This window comes from Bipolaris victoriae, assembly GCF_000527765.1.
Source record: "Bipolaris victoriae FI3 unplaced genomic scaffold scaffold_1, whole genome shotgun sequence".
Classification (NCBI taxonomy): Eukaryota; Fungi; Ascomycota; class Dothideomycetes; order Pleosporales; family Pleosporaceae; genus Bipolaris; species Bipolaris victoriae.
This window is the reverse complement of record NW_014575391.1, coordinates 407873-424612: the sequence shown is the minus strand read 5'-3', so window position 1 is coordinate 424612 and position 16740 is coordinate 407873. Positions and strand designations below refer to the sequence as shown.

Below are 16740 nucleotides of genomic sequence, written 5' to 3'. Positions count from 1 at the left end.
GGATAAAGGAAGGCACACACTTGGAGTGTGGAGTCATAGATATGGGTCAGAACAAGGGTCATTTCCGTGACGAAATTGGAAAATTTTGAATGGGGTTTTGTTCGAGATTGAGTAATGCTGGTGTCTTTCACCTGAATAGGTGTAAGAGTAAATTCTACATGTGTTTCCATATGTGCGTTCTTTGAAGCGAAGCGAATTCTTTTGATCTATATGCTTGGGAGTTCTTGGTGGAAAGGAGAGGTCTCGGAGATGAATGCTGGGGTATTCAGCGCTTCGTAGTTGTGGACAAGAGGAGGAATTGTGCTATGGGATAATGCAACATTGATATCATGAGCCGTCTTTTAAGGTCAGAAGCAAATGGATGTTGTGAGTTATTTACTGTGCTATGATTGTGACGGTGGGGCTAGGTGAGTAGGGCGAAGGCAGATGTTTATCTTGCTTGTGTTATAGATAGAAGGATATCAGCAATTTCACTCCGATCAATGGGCATTGGGTTGTAAGCTAGATCGAATGAGATCATGGGTCATATTTAGACTGGGGCGTTAGGTGTTGTGAAGTAGTGAGATCGATTGGCAACTACACTTCTCACTCACTGCTGACATTGATCAGTAGCTTTGACTCTCAATTGCCTCCGAGATCCCTTGAAGACATTTCTTCTCTCACTCATGGAACTGATTAGCGCACACATCTCTCTTCTACTGTGGGGTCTGATTGAAAGCCATCCCTCACTACTTAAGACGGAACAGTAATTTTTCCATCTTTCTCTCACATAAACCTGTGCCCAGTCTCCAACTCCCGACTCCCTTCCATCACCTGCAACAAGCTCTTCTATCTCTACCATTCTTTTTCCACCACCCACCAACGATACTACAGCAATAATAATATGGCACCGCCAAAGCCAGCCCCTGCCAGCTCGGCCGTCCCATCGTCGACACCAAATACACCGCACTTACCTCTTCGTTGCGGAACATGTAAAAGTCCCTTGGCTGATCCAGACAAGAAGAGAAAAGGTGACGGGTACTATAAATACTGCAAGACGTGCCGTGATAAACTTTCAGTATCCCGTCAGCAACGGCGGGATGGGGCTCATAAGAGAAAAGCGAGTGATACGGCACTTGATGTACCGAATCAAAAGCCCCGCATAAGCAAGCCGAATAAGACAGAGAATCATCATCAGACTACTCCTCCCAGAGCTCACAGTACTCCCAACGCTCCCAGCAGTCCATCGAAACACCTAGCGTCGGAAACCTCTTGCAACTCGGTTAAGCAGGACGTCAATCTGCCGAGTCAGCTTCCTAAGCAAACGATTCACGGGCTTAGTAAAAACGACTTCGCTATCATCAACGATTCAGCGCCCGGCGTACGAAAATGTTCAGTATGCTCAGAATCAATCCCAATCCCAGATTTCCCTCACCTTAGCTCCTGCAATCATACACCAGACGTATGCCACAATTGCCTTCTTCGATGGCTAGATCAAGAAATGGCTGCAACTCAAGATATCCAGAAGATACGATGTCCAAGCCACTGTACAGGTTTGATTACCTATCAAGATATACAAAAGTATACCTCGGCCGAGGTATTTAATCGTTATAACGAATTATCCCTGCGCAGCTTCCTTAGTACCCAGAAAGATTTTATATATTGTATTGCGCCAGGGTGCTCTTCAGGACAGATACACGACACTGCTACATTAGGCGAACGAGGTCCGATATTCCGATGTGTCGGTTGTGGATATCGGATGTGCACTGCACATACGCCCGTGATACCATTTCATGAGAACGAGACTTGTGCAGAGTATGACAAACGTACCGAGGCTGAGCAAGCACAGGAAGAGGCCAGTGTTGCACTGCTTAAAGAGAAAGCGCAGAAATGTCCAGGGTGTGGATCTCAGATTGAGAAAACGACGGGATGTGACCACATGACTTGTAAGACTCTAAAAAACTCTGAATAACATACTAAATATAGATGCTAAACTTCAGCAGGCAAGTGCGGGTTCGAATTCTGCTACGTTTGCCGCGCACCATATGCGGGTCCGCGAGGTATCCGCATGGTGGGTAATTCAGCTCATCAGGAAGACTGCCAGTATCACACTACCAGACTCCCAGCCCATCCAGACGCAGATTTCGGGTCTTAAACATGATTTGGAGCTTATATCACGGAGTCGAGGGAAGGTTTGCACAGGGACATCTATTCGGCATTTGGTGTACATGGTACCCTCCCTCTTTGATCGAGAGTTACTCTTCTAGTGATTCCGAAGGTGAATTCCTGCCTTTGGTTACACCATGCTTTTTTAATATGTCAGTTTATCAGGGCCAACAAAAGCATATCTTGAAAATAGTGGTATTTTAGGGACGGAGAGTAATTCAAAATGTGCAAGGACCAAGCGAAAACATATCCTCACCTTTGTGCTTTTGTTACTTTGTACGTGATGCGGACTTTCTCATTGTATTTACTTAAGGCCACTGTCAGCACCCTTTGTTCGGTTTTCGCACTACAAAACTTGCTGGCAAATACAATCTGCAAACTCTGGAGATTACTGGTACCCTCTGGGTAGAAATAGTGAATCTGACCGTCGCAGACTCATCGCGTAGATCATGGCGAGAAAAAACAAAAACAATCCGCGTGTTCCTCCCTGGGTGACACCCAAGCCATATTTTAAACACGCCGCACGAGCCTTCAAAGACGCACATAGACCACATTGGACTCCCAGTATGTGATTCTACGATAAGAACAACTCTTTACTAACGATCTCAAGTCCAATTAAATTACACGATAGAGACAATATGGGATGGCGACCAACTCACGCGCGATTACTATTCGGCACGCAAAGGTAAAGATAAACTGTATGGTTTGCCTCCAGGCCGCGACATAATACCAGGAAACCCCTACAACGTGCAGGACGCTACTCATGCAAGAGCCCATAAGACTTTACCACTACGACGTGATGCACGAGGAAATCCGATCCCTCCTGCGCCAGCTGCACCTCCATTACCTCTACCTCAACCACGACCACGGAACAACTACCCCTACGACTTTTGGCCTCAAGAACCTTGGCATCCTGATCCAATTGATGAAGCACGAGACATGACAATGAAGTTCGTCTCGCAAAACACAAATATCTTTCTAGAGACTAAGCCTTGCCAGTGGCCGGTAAGAGATGAAACAGATATGCGTGGAGCGAAGTGGTTGGGACATGGATCATATGGCTGCGCGGGATTATGGTGCCAAGTAGATCCAGCAAATGTAATTCAAAGAGTGAGTTATCGTGTGTCTTATCGCGGAATAGTGAATACATGCTAACACATACGCTCCTAGAGATTCGTCATCAAAGAAGCACGAATGCATAAAGGCGATTGGCGAGATCCCCTTAACTGGCGCGACCAAATCCCACGAGAAATCCGAATCCACCAACTCGTCGACAACAACCGCGCCAACGATGTTTATGGCCATGGTACAATCATTGAACACTACGGGTACCGACTGATGATGCGCCAGCGCAGATACCGCATTTACCTCGCCTACTACGAAGGCGGAAATCTCTATTCGGCACTACGTGATAGAATGCCCGATCTGGAATTGATGAACCTTTTCTCACCGCCACCCACTCTCGAAAGCAAAGACCCCGAAGGCTACCTTTGGGACGTTAAACTACGCTGTTACAGAGCCCCAGACGGTAAACTACCCCCCATACTACCCGAGCGACTGATATGCTACATCATCGATTCCCTAGCCAAAGCATGCCAGATTCTGCATTTCGGGCAAGTTGACTACGAACTCATGGCTCCAGGAGCGAAAAGAATCACGCACCGTGACATCAAACCCGACAACATCTTCATTTCCCCTTCTGCCACAAAAGCAGAATTCCCAACATTCGTTCTTGCAGACCTTGGACTCGCATTCTACTCGCACGAGAGAGTCGAAGACGACGATCTAAACTATGGGGACCACGCTCCACCTGATAATCCCGACCAATACACCTGGTCCAACGAGCGATTCGACCACCGCTACGCGCCCGAGTTGTACGAGAAAACACAAGAGAAGAATCCGTATCCGATAGGTGAAAAAACCGATGTCTGGCAGATCGGCGCCGTTCTCTTCTGGCTGCTAACCAACGGCTTCGAGGATTCCATCCACGGTCCCAAAGCATTTTTAGGCCTCCTACCCAACTACATCTCGCGACCGGAGCGTTGCCCGCCGATAGAAGGGCACATCATCAATGATAGGTTTGACTATGAAGCGCATCCGAAGTTGTTGCGGTACGCGCCTGCACTTGTAAAACTTTGTGCCCGATGTGTGAATTGGGATCCGCATGATCGGCCGTCGCTGCTGGACATAAGAGAGGAATTAACCCAGATTTTGGATGCGGATCTGAACATGAGTGTGGATAGGGATTATGGGCCGTTGATGCCGAGTGAGGAGAAGGAGTTTATTATTGGACAACACTATCCGTATTATCCTCAGGGGGGTTTGTAGGGATTGAAGGGGATCAAGTGGTTACGTTTTTTTTTAGTGATTTTGGTTAGATATGGAAGAGTATGGAACGCCTTTGGGAAATGATAGGTATGATAGTGTACGATGAGGTGTTGGATGACTTGTACCTGCCACACATGTGTCTTTTACGCGAGAGATAATGAGATTATGCTTTTTGAATAACTGTTTGTTATTTTTCTATCAATTGTGTCTATCGGTGACTTCTGAAGCAAGAGCGATATGGATATGGACGAGAGTGTCTTGTTTGGTTGTTTGATTGCATACTCAACAGCCAAGTGGCATCGCATCATAGTTCAAACTTGGTCCCAACCAGTTTCTCACTCAACTCCCAAAGCTTTTCAGCCTTATCCGGATCAGTTGCGTGTGGAGCTGCGTCCCGAATTTGGCAATCATCGAGGAAGATTCCCTGCTCTTCTAAACAAATGTCAGTGCTTAGCCTTTCATGCAGAAGGCCTTGGGAGGCTTCATACCGTTCAAGGCCGGATCCAGTGCTGCTACTAACACTGTTGCGGCGCCTTGGTCAAGATTCTTTATCAAAGTCATTGTCTTTCCAATTGCTATTAGCTCCTCAGAATCAGAATCAAGATCACGACTCATGTTGGTTGGTATCGCTACGCACGTCAGAGAGAACTTCTGAATTGTTGTAAAAGTGAATACTTACCTCCGGGGTGAAGAGCGTAGCTCTTTATCCCTTTATCCCCAAGCCTTTTGTTGATACCTATGGAAAACAAGATGTTTGCAGTCTTCGATTGGCCGTATGCTGCAAATCCGTGGTATCCATTGCGGCTTGGAATATTAGCAAAAACAGGGGAAGCGGGCGTGTATCTTTCTTCTTCCGGAAGCTCCTCGTTGCTCTTCTCGAAATTGTAATCTGAAAAACGAATGCCACTCAGGTGGTGACCCTGCGATGAGACGTTGATGACACGTGTCGCCCCCGAAGTAGTTGATGCAGCGGACTTTAGAAGTTGGGGTACAAGAAGGTTGGTGAGTAGGAAGTGACCGATGTGGTTGGCACCAAACTGGGCTTCGATGCCCTCCGCAGTCGTCCGACGAGTCTTGGTCATAAGGCCTGCATTGTTGATGATCAAGTCAAGGCGATCTGTTAACTGCGAGATATTGTTCGCAGCCTTTTTAATGGAGTCTTGCGACATTAAATCGAGAACCACAATTTTAGTTGCAGTTCCGGGGTAGGCATCTTGTAGGTCCTTGCGCACTTGCTCAAGATTCGATTCGGTGCGTGAGGCGAGTATCAAGAGGGCGGGTGCCTGAGAAGCGAACGAGAGAGCAACTGAAGAACCAATGCTTGTTGGAGATACACCGGTGATCAGAACTATCGACTGTTTAGTTGAATACCTAACTTAGTGTGAGGCTCGAGCAAAACTACCATTCTTTCCACGAATTTGATCTGCAAAGGCTTTGGCAACCTCTAGCCCGCCCGTTTCCTGGTTCCATTCCGGATGTGTCAAAGTCACCATGGCGGATGCTGCATAAACTTGAGGCTTTCTTGAAATCGTAAATATGCCTCTGGGTTACTGCATTAATATTTATGTATGATGTATCGAGTCACTGTTGCACTGCACCGCATTGGCGAACCGAGAGTTTCAGTCCTGCATACGTACACCATGCCTGGAATCGATTTTTGCCCAGCCAATTAGCGCTGTTTAGACCCATAAAGCCCCCCCCCCCCAATGTGGAGAACTGAGCCAACTGTAGCCTCTCTATCCACATAGTAGCATTAAAGGATACCATAGTAGGTTTGCTATCTGGTTTTCATTTACTTGGACATCTTGGTAAGCAGATTTCTATTTTGGATTAGACAAGCTACAGTGGCACATGTACTGGTCGCTCCTCCAGCTCTTCCAACTCCCGGCTTCTGAGTCCTCAGGCTCCTCACTGCTAGCTAGTTTGGTTGGCTCTTCTAGCTGGCAGCTATAAGTGATTCAATGGAAATCCCAGTTGAGAATCTGGTGTTTGTTACACGACGAGACGCTATTCAAATAAAGAGATTCATAATATCTTATTGTATCTGCAGCTAATAAGAGTAAAAGTTCTTAGAGTTAATCTGATTGCAGACCTAGAAGAACAACTTTGTCAACAATAGGAACGCAATCTAGTTGGCTTATAGCTCTTTCGTCACCTTGTTATCAGTAGTAGGGCGTAATGGGATTGCAGACATGGTGTATAGCCGTTTTGCATTATAGTAGTCCAACAGCAAGGATTTTGCGCCCCATTATGAAAGCAAGGACTGTGTGGCTAGGACTGCTCAAGAGCATGTCGCGGATGCGGGGAAAGCCAGCGCAAGCGGGGAAGCTGGTCACGATGTGGGGCATGTACATCGCCTGGCTCTTATTAGACGGATCTGCGTACCCGTGTGTATGTATCATCCAGGCTCTTCTCCACGGAATCAATATACCGCGAATGAGCCTGCAGAGTGACGTGCCGTGTCTATGCTCGCGTGAGTGTGCAGGTCATCGGAGGCATGTCGCCTGGATGCCTGAATCCAGGTATCAAGCTCACTGATCGGCAGATAGTACCGTACGCCTTCGGGAAGTGGCGGGCTGTACTGCCCCGCGCTTTCGGGAATGAAGTTCACTTCCATATCGAGTACCGCGATCAGTTTTATCGTATTCTTTCATTGTTACATTCTGGGCGTGACATTTCTTTTCATTCTGAACCCTAGTCCGTGAAATAATAGACAAAAACGAATCACAAAACATGGCCTCTTTGGAGACAAATGGCAATAGAGTCCAGGCCAATGACGCTGTTCCAAAAACAGGCATCAAAGTAATCATTGTCGGTGCAGGTACATACTAGCCAAGGGTTCACGACATGTCAACTTTCTAAAAAAGATCAACTAGGTTTTGGTGGCCTGTCCACGGCCATAGAATGCATCCGTCATGGCCACACACCTGTAATCTACGAGTCTTTCCCCTCTCTCAAGGTTCTTGGCGACATCATTACTTTCGGACCTAATGGGGGTCGCATCTTCGCACGCTGGAACGACGGTCGCGTTGCGCGTGAAATGCGCAAGGTCTCCATCGACTTGACTAATTATGGTTTCAACATTCACAAGTGGGATACCGGAGAGATAGTAGTCAATCAAAAGACGCCACCGCGCAATGAAGAGGCGCCGAACTTCAACGGGCATAGGGGTGAGCTTCATGAAATTGTTTTTGAATATGCAAAAGAGATTGGTGTAGAAATCAACTTGGGACAAAAGATCGAGCATTACTGGGAGGATGAGAAGGAAGCAGGCGTTGTGCTCGCGGATGGAACGAGAGTGGCTGGCGACGTTGTAGTGGCAAGTGATGGTGTCAGAAGCAAAGCCAGAACACTAGTGCTCGGATATGAGGACAAACCAAAGAGTAGTGGGTATGCGGTTTGGAGAGCATGGTTCTCGAACAAAGACATGATTGCGGATCCGGAGACTAAGCAGTTTTGTGAGAATGGTGATACATTCAATGGCTGGATTGGTATGTCTTTCTTTGTCCTTTGTAACCATTGATCTAAGTGCGCGATAAGTGGTAGCAACTAATATCAACAATAGGGCCAGATGTACACTTTCTTTTCAGTACAATAAAGAATGGCTCGGACTGCTGCTGGGTTTTGACCCACCGCGATTCGCATGACATCAAGGAGTCCTGGTCATTCCCTGGCTATCTCAAAGACGTGCGCAAGGTCCTTGAAGGCTGGGATCCTATGTGCTGGAAAATCGTTTCTAAGACGCCGGAAGAGAAACTGGTAGATTGGAAGCTTGTTTACCGGGATCCGCTGCCCAACTGGGTCTCTGGATACGGATCTGCACCCGGTCATGGTCGCATATGTCTACTAGGAGACGCCGCTCACCCATTTTTGCCGACGAGCGCACAAGGCGCAACTCAGGCGTTGGAAGACAGTGTTACGCTGGCAGTGTTGCTGAGGAAGGCAGGTAAAGGGAATGTGAAAGGAGCGTTGAGAGCATACCAAGATGTACGGTACGAACGTGTGAAAGCGGTGCAGAAGACTGGGGAGACTACTAGGGATATGTGGCACAAGACGGATTGGGAGAAGGTGAAGAAAGACCCTACTATTATACAGTTCCCAAGAGAGGATTGGGTATTCCTGCATGATGCGCAGAAGCATGCGGAAGAAGTAGGAGATGAGGCGATCAAGAAGGCTACGAGCGTGGCCACGTAGTTCCGGTCTAAGCTTGACGAACGATCTCAGAGATTACAATATGCTAGTCGCCTCTGTAATCTTTACTCTTATCGATACAACGCATGCAAATACTCTCACATACATCCTCATTCATCCTAAGATCCACTTTGTGGCGAGGTGTAGTTTTCATAGTTTATGAACATGTTGAGTGGATTTTTCGAAAAGATGAGCAAAAGATTCCATTCATGATTAACAAAGAGATGATACAACCACATGATCAGAAACAAGCTAGCAGATTGTTTTATCGTCCATCGACAATCCTAGTCACGCTTCCCCACGCTAACAACTTCCTGATGTACAGCTTCGTTCTTCTCGCTGTCACTCCGTTCGATCTTCTCATCTCTACCTTGTACATAATGACCAACACATACATACTTTCTGAACTTGCGTGCTGGAAGTCTCGCTTCAAACATCTCATCGACCTCTTCAAGTGTGCGGTCCTTGATCTCTGGTAGATAGAAGTAGACCCATACGACTGTGATAAAGCAGGATGGTCCCCAGATCCAACCTAGCCGGGAAGTTAGTGCTATTGTAGAAGGCATTTGCGTGAACATGGCAAGGCATTCAAGAAAGGGAGCTAACCATATTCTGGTCCCCAATTGAGAGACTCAGGATTGATAAAATAGGGTGCTGTAAAAGTGGTGAGCCAAGCAGCGGCAAAGGCAACGGCAGATGCAACGCCGAAGGTATATGACCGTAACCGCTGTGATGGGATTTCTCCGCCAGCAAGCCACGAATAAGCCGCAATCATGCCGTTGTATCCGCAAATGTAAACCACCGAGACTCCAACAATTATCTTGCCTCCGTTAGTATGGAAAGCAAGAATCAGTTCTTAGCTCCGATAAGACGTACCTTTCCCGTGCGAGTAGTGCGAGGATTAACATGGTAAACAGCTGCAATGATCATCTGGGTGATACCACAAATCGATAGACCGGTCATGAGGAAAACGCGCCGCCGTCCAACTTTGGAGATGATACAGCTATTGACCGTTACCGCAACGATACCGACAGCAATCAAGATACACGTGTTCATGAATGGGCTGCCGACGTTTGCCATCTGCATCGAAGTCAGTATTTACGTGAGATCGAAACCTTTGCAACTTACCTGGAAGAAGTATGTGCCATACGCAATTACAAACATGGCACCAGATGCAGCTTGAGTCGACACTGCGGCAATAGATAGCAGTGTGCGTCGACGGTCGACTGGGTTCCTCCAGATATCCATGAAACTTGCACTAGCATTGACAGCTTTCTCGGCATCGATGGCTGCCTTCATCTCGACAACTTCGATGTGTACATTCGCTGGATTTGGACGCATCCAAAACAGCGATTTCTCAGCTTGTTCATTCTTCCCGACCAGAACGAGCCAACGTGGGGATTCAGGGATGAAGAACAAACCAACGGACATGAGGAATGGGACGATGAATATCACCCCTAATGGGATGAGGTACGATTTGCGGCCGTTCATATCGTGCGTTGCGTTGTCGACCACGGTGCCTACGAGGGTACCTATCGAAACCCATATTTGATATACGGATATAAGAAGACCGCGATAATGGGCTGGTGCAGATTCCTGTTGCGATATTAAGCAACCAAATCATGATGGTGAGTAGGGTTCCAATTGTAGTCTTACCTGGATATACAACTGCGAGAATGTCATGTACCAGCCATTCGCAAGTCCAATAAACAGCCTGCCAACATACAATCCTGCCGTGTTTGTCGTAGTCATCATGACAATGTTACTGATACAGCAAAGCGCACTGGCTAGCCACAAACAGTGTCGTCTTCCTAATTTCTTCGCCCCAACTCCTGCAAATCCTGAGCTAACGAACGCGCCCAGAGTCATTAGAGAGGACATAAGCTGCTGTCGCTCAGTCGAGATATTCCAGCCGGTTGGACTAGCGGGATCAGGATGTCCAAAGACTTCAAGGAAGCCACGCATAGCTTGCAGTCCACCGATGGCGCCAAAGTCAACGCCGTATTGAAAAGTTGACATTGAGACCAGGGTGCATGCTGCGACACATTTCCAATTGGACAGCAGACTGCTGTCGAGTTCTGGCATTTCGATGACTATTTCTAAAGTTATACGTAGAAATGAGAAAAAGCTGATGGGACAGACAAAGATTGGTAGCCAGAGAAATCAGGTTGTTGACAACCTCTCATACATAGGTGTGCAAGGGCCTCCACAATCCGATTGTACACTCATTTCTGGATGCAACTGGGCAGATCGACACCGGTGGGCTAATCCCGACTTGCAGTATTTGCCGATAGTGGTCATGAAGCATATGTACCCCGCTTCACCGTAGCTATAATTTGAGTTTAGAATGGAGTGTTCAAGCTGCAGTTGGTTTCGCTAGGCCAATGGCGTTTCCTCCTCATTCCCACGTATTGCATGATTATGCCTAAGCAAATTCTAGATCTTTTGGATGGAGGAACAAACAATCAAGAATCGCATCAGCTTTATTAATGTTTCATTGTTCGCTCATGCATGGTCCGCCTTGTCTTGTGTATTGATCTTTGCTCGGCATCTTCACTGATTTCCGCAAGGCCAGCAGCTTGGTTAAAGCTTTGGCGGAATTTTCGTTAGAAGAGCTGCGATAGTGGCCATTCTCGTAGCCAAGAAAGTCAACACCATACAAGAAAAAAGATGAGGGTATGCTACTACCCGAGACATTCATGTGGGGCAAGTTTGTGGGGCGCGCCAACTTATCCCGTTGGCTGGGATGGATGGGTACATAATTGTGTAACTCCATAATCATGCATTATGTTGTTTGCAAGGATAGCTGGCCCCGGCCCAGTGTGCCATCAGTAGGATCAGAGAGATTTTTGTTTATGTGGTGATTGGGTGGATAAATAAACCTTGAAGCGCATAGTGTGACTTTGAGTATTCCATGTGTTTCTGTCCTGAGAGCGGTAATCCAAACATCCCCCGTCTTTTTTGCTACAGAACTATTGCTAATGTTGAAAAATATCCTCCTCAATAATCTCTTATAGCCCCGCAATTAATGGATGCAACCGTGTTCATGAAGCAGTGCCTCATCCAACCCTCTCCATGCCAGCCATCTTCATTGTCGAAGACCAATGGGGTGTCAAAACTGCTGACGTCCCAAAAGACTTCGACCCAGTCCCAACAAGATTCGTCGTCGCACTCATCGATATGTCGAATTGTCGGCTCAATGACCTCGTCGAAAATTGTTTGAAAGTACACCCTGAGGGCTAACAGGTAATACCCTCGATGGAGGTACAGCCAGTTTGATTTAAAATAGTTCACGTTTGACCTGGCCAGAGAGCTGAAGAGAGCATGGAGGGTGTTTGGATAGTGGAAATTAGTATGCTCCATGACCAGCCGGCGAAGAGTCGGGTTATGTGTGTTAACAATACGGTCCAGAGTTGGTGCCGATTCACTCGAGATAAGTCCATCAAATTCAAGTGTTCGGAGACGAAACGGTGGATCGCTGCCAAGTTGTTGAAGTAGCGGCGCCCAATCCTCGCTGCTGGTGCGGTAGTACCTAATGCTTCTCGGACTTGTGCGTACTTTCAAGACCTTCAGGTTGGCATTCTGCTTGGTAATTTCGACAAGGCTTGACATGCAAATGTTCTCCCTGCTAGGAAACATCTCCAGCTGTAAATCTATGGTGGTCAAGTTCTGCAGAACTGGGACGTATGTCATCCCGTCGAGTATCGATTCTGCCGAAGCCAGCCATGACTGCCACTCTGATTTCGCAAAATCCAAGATTCTGAGCATCTCAAGACGTGACGCTTTCGTTTGTGTGCAGCGTATCAGTTGGGAGACAAAATCGCAAATGGTATAGGCATCAATGCTTTGATGTTGTCCAGAATGTAGAATTAAGAGCCCTTCTAACTCGTCATCACACATCTCCTCATAGTCTTCAGGCACTGGCCTAGCCATTAAATGTCCGTCTTTTGTGTAAACCTGGCCTTCTGGTGCTCGAATGATCAGTTCCCGTAGTTGCAGTGCTTGTTTGAAAATGTCCTCAACAACAGCAAAGAGTCTTGCTTCATCGAGCATTTCCAGTGTAACAAGTTCATCGAGAACTGGTAATTCTTCTTCTCTCAGTGGTTGAATACGAGATCCGAGGTCAAGACGAATTTCCAGTGTGTGAATATGCTTGACGAATCGTGGGATGCTCAGTCTTTCGAGGTTTCTGACACTGTGGTTGGTCGTCTTACAGATGCGATGGCGGAAGTGTGCTTGAGCCTATAATTACTTGTCAGCGGATGGGTATACTGAACTGGGATTATATCGCATTTACAAAGTCGTGATCTATGTGTTGCGCGATATACCGGCTGCCGATCTTTCGAAACTCGCGCAATTGTTTCTTCGTCAAATATCCAGAGATCATGCCCAATATCTCTCCAGGTAGATCATCCAACTTACGAAAACTTTGTAACGGTTTTCTCTCTTCCTCGACAAAACATTCAAGCATGACCAAGTCCTTATCCATACCACTTTTCCTGAAGTTTCAGAGCCACAGTGACTTGTTCGTTCGTCGTAAGGATGTAAAAAGTGGCATAATTCTTTTCCGTCTGTGCGCATGAAGAATCACGACTTTATAGGGGTAATTGGGACCATGGTTCCAGTGAGACATGACACTGAGAGAACTTGCTAATGGATCATCATGGAATTTTTATTTATCATGCCAAGCTGACCTGATACTTGCTGTTGATAAGTCCAACGAGCTATACAAATTCTCTCCGCACATCACCTGTTTTCGAGCCTTGTTCTTTCAAGATCGCAGCCCCAATTTCACAATGCTTCCATCATGTTGTTGGCGTAGCGCTACAGCGATATGGTTACTATGGGCGGCAATGATGAGCGATTGCGTAATGTTACTAGTGCTAATACTCGGTGTTCATGAGAACGAATCAATGGCTGAAACATACAGCAGATCGACAATACCCAACATGTCGCTCAATCACGTCGCAAGTCAACGTCGCAATGTGATCCCAGCCAATGAAATTTTGTCTAGTTATTACCTTTCCTATAGACACCATTGGTGACGCCAGATACACAGGTGCTTAAATAGGCGATATAATACAGCCAATAAGGGCCTCCAACTCTACTAGCCTTTTCAAACAGGTTGCAGTCTTCGCAAGGTTCAACTTTACCCGACGTTCATGCCCCACCCCCGGGATGTGGGGTAGCCCGCTCCGCGCCAGTGAGTCTCCAAGAGAGGGCTGCACTAGGAGTTGCAGAAAGATATGACAGTAGTAAATCTGCAAGCCGATATTGAATCTTAGGTCATCGGATACATTAGTGGATCAGTGCTATGCATTGTAGCTTGTATTGATTTGCCTTGACGAACGTACCCCCAAAAGCTCAAGCGTCTTTTGTCTAAACACCTCAGCAGGAAGAGCACACACCTTTCGGCAACATGGCGATTGAGCAACTTTTCGAGGCGCTACCTGTTCACTACTTGCAGCATGGTATATCAAAATTTGGTGCTGGAAACGTCGCCCTCGTAGTCTTCGGGATAGTCGCGCTCGGTATTCTCGCCGATTATGCCTGGATGCTGTACATGAGATCGAAGATGGTAAATAAGGTCATAATGACAAAAAGACTAATTACCTTACTGATGCTAAGAAGCCCCCTGGGCCCTTCCCATACCCTATCGTCGGGAACACTTTCCAACTACCCGATAACAAACCATGGATATATTTCGAAGAGCTGTCCAAGAAATTGAACACACCACTTATCACATATTGGATCGGGCGAAATCCAACTGTATGGATTAATGATGCATGGACAGCGAACGAGCTTCTCGAGAAGAGGGCAGGCATATACTGCTCGCGACCACGCATGTTGGTCTTTGCAGAGCTGGGCTCGGGCCAGAATAACCTCGTCAACCTAATCACTACAACCCCGGCTCAACGTGAACGGTTTCGGATGCTGCGTAAGTTGACACACCAAGGTGTTGGCATTCAGCAGGTAAAGAAATATCGTAGCTTTCAAAATGACGAGAGCAAAGTCGTTGCTCTTGACTTGCTTCACACCCCCGAGAAATATGTAGCGCACTTTGAGCGATACGCAACGAGTGTGGTGTCGATCATTGGCTTTGGGAGGCGAGTTTCAAGTCCGGAAGATCCTATCATTACAGAAGTAATTGCGTTGATGCATCGCGCCGCCGACCTCAATGTGCCTGGCAAGACATTTCCAATGTTGATGGAGACATTCCCTGCATTAGCTCGTGTGCCGACGGAGTATGCACCCTGGAAACACGGAATGGGGTCAAGGAAAAAGTCACATCGCGGTCATGACTTCTTTTATTCACTAGCGAGCGAAGCCAATGAGAAGCCAGGTCACGATGACTGCTACGTAAAGATGCTATTTAGGGAACAAGAAAAGCACGGATTGAGAAAGGAAGAGATATCCTCCTTGGCTGGCAACCTATTTGGTGCAGGGTCGGATACTTCGAGTAGTACCCTCATCACAGCGGTACTTGCGATGCGCGCTTTCCCGGAAACTCTTGAAGCAGCCAGGGAAGAGTTGGACCGTGTGGTAGGGCCAGACCGAAGCCCGTCGTTCGAGGACGAAGCAAACCTACCCTACATACGCGCTTTTGTTAAAGAAGTGTTCCGTTGGCGTTCTGTAGCCATTATTGGTGGGCAACCTCATGCACCAGTGCAAGATGACTATTACAAGGGTTACCTGATTCCACAGTCGACGTGGGTGCAGGGCAATGTATGGGCGATCCATCATAATGAACGCGAGTTTCCGGACCCTGATCGGTTTAATCCAAACCGGTTCCTGAAAGACCATCCAGACTCACGGCCTTTTCCTGGCGAACGTGGATACATGACTTTCGGCTGGGGACGACGAGTGTGCTCAGGACAGGCACTTGCTGAACAGGGAACATGGTTGACGGTTGCGCGACTGATCTGGGGCTTCAAGATTGAACCAGCGCTAGACGAAAGTGGAAAGCCTATTCCTATCGACATATATGACTACACGTAGGTCGATCATAATTTCCACTCACAAACTTAAAGCTGACCACATCGCAGCAATGGCCTAAACATGCGTCCAAACATCTTCAAAGTAAGCATCAAGCCACGAAGTGATAGAATCAAGGAAACCATTGAAAAGGAAGGAGAACAAGCGCTGGCAGATCTTAGACCATATGAGGGAGAGACTAAGTACCGTATGAGTACATTCTATCAGAAATGAAAATCGCTGGGACGTAACACTACCTTTAGCTTGTGTCAAGTACTATGAAAAGGCAGGATAGGAATGTAAACAGCAAGTGCAATCACCATGATTTTCACTTTTCATGTTCTCACGCGATGCTTTCGCCGTGAAAATGGCTTCCGCAGTGATCAGAGGGCTTTTTCCTTCTTCTAAAAGCTACCCAAAACTCAGAGAATCAAGCACAGAGAAGCCCATTTTCTATGATTCAACTACAAGCTCTACTGTTATTTTATGCCTGGTAGCACCTTTTAAGTGATATATTTTGGCTATAATAGCTGTCAAAGACTCCATTAACGCTTTGTCCGACAGAACCGTCGTGTTGCCTTAGCACCTCTGACTCTAGTAACATATATTTTAGACTAGTCCACAAGTCTCTAAAAGGTATATTGTCACGACAATGCATCAAGAGTGACATGTTCTCACCGCTTCCATCCACGTCAAAGCTGCAGCGAAATTCGACTCTGCATGTGGGGCACAGGAGATTTCAGCGATGAATTCGTGGTTGACAAGACATATGTGCTATTCCAGATCGCCTCTAAGAAAATATTGTTTTTCTTGGCAGATAGCCGCGAGAGATAATGCAAGTGCAGGTGGGTTTCAACATCACTCCATCAGACCGACGTGTCCGAGTCTAGCGCTCTTACCGATACTGACTCGCCTTGCTAGGGCTATGGAAAATACACAGTACGCTAGAAGTTGCGAAGAAGCTAAACTAGTCGGTTTACGACTTAGAACAGGGCTTAACCTACGTGTACTGTGCCCGTGCGTATACGCATCTCTTAACGTCTGACAGTAGATACTTGGCGCCCGGTGCCAAGATATCATCTCTAGCTCTCCCCACGTTCT

The 16740-nt window shown here is 47.0% G+C and overlaps 6 protein-coding genes across 6 annotated transcripts; 3 read left to right on the top strand and 3 right to left on the bottom strand.

The window, feature by feature from the left end:
- Positions 1-883: 883 nt before the first annotated feature.
- Positions 884-4473, top strand: COCVIDRAFT_84279 (hypothetical protein; the record flags this gene model as incomplete). The annotated part of the gene is made up of 7 exons (XM_014706922.1): positions 884-1010; positions 1059-1199; positions 1878-1925; positions 1983-2050; positions 2592-2709; positions 2777-3255; positions 3316-4473. 7 exons carry the CDS (start codon positions 884-886, stop codon positions 4471-4473), a joined length of 2139 nt encoding a protein of 712 aa, XP_014562408.1.
- A 304-nt stretch (positions 4474-4777) lies between these two features.
- Positions 4778-5966, bottom strand: COCVIDRAFT_21853 (hypothetical protein; the record flags this gene model as incomplete). The annotated part of the gene is made up of 4 exons (XM_014706791.1): positions 4778-4905; positions 4962-5102; positions 5153-5821; positions 5876-5966. 4 exons carry the CDS (start codon positions 5964-5966, stop codon positions 4778-4780), a joined length of 1029 nt encoding a protein of 342 aa, XP_014562277.1.
- A 1240-nt stretch (positions 5967-7206) lies between these two features.
- Positions 7207-8667, top strand: COCVIDRAFT_32869 (hypothetical protein; the record flags this gene model as incomplete). Its single annotated transcript, XM_014706921.1, has 3 exons — positions 7207-7294; positions 7350-7964; positions 8039-8667. 3 exons carry the CDS (start codon positions 7207-7209, stop codon positions 8665-8667), a joined length of 1332 nt encoding a protein of 443 aa, XP_014562407.1.
- Positions 8668-8948: 281 nt separating this feature from the next.
- COCVIDRAFT_84196 (hypothetical protein) lies at positions 8949-10749 on the bottom strand (the record flags this gene model as incomplete). The annotated part of the gene is made up of 5 exons (XM_014706920.1): positions 8949-9196; positions 9271-9484; positions 9541-9744; positions 9793-10260; positions 10321-10749. The coding sequence occupies 5 exons, from the start codon at positions 10747-10749 to the stop codon at positions 8949-8951; spliced, it is 1563 nt and encodes a 520-aa protein (XP_014562406.1).
- A 915-nt stretch (positions 10750-11664) lies between these two features.
- Positions 11665-12564, bottom strand: COCVIDRAFT_84309 (hypothetical protein; the record flags this gene model as incomplete). Its single annotated transcript, XM_014706919.1, has 1 exon — positions 11665-12564. The coding sequence occupies one exon, from the start codon at positions 12562-12564 to the stop codon at positions 11665-11667; it is 900 nt and encodes a 299-aa protein (XP_014562405.1).
- Positions 12565-14083: 1519 nt separating this feature from the next.
- COCVIDRAFT_84388 (hypothetical protein) lies at positions 14084-15873 on the top strand (the record flags this gene model as incomplete). Its single annotated transcript, XM_014706918.1, has 3 exons — positions 14084-14242; positions 14296-15659; positions 15711-15873. 3 exons carry the CDS (start codon positions 14084-14086, stop codon positions 15871-15873), a joined length of 1686 nt encoding a protein of 561 aa, XP_014562404.1.
- Between the last annotated feature and the right edge of the window lie 867 nt (positions 15874-16740).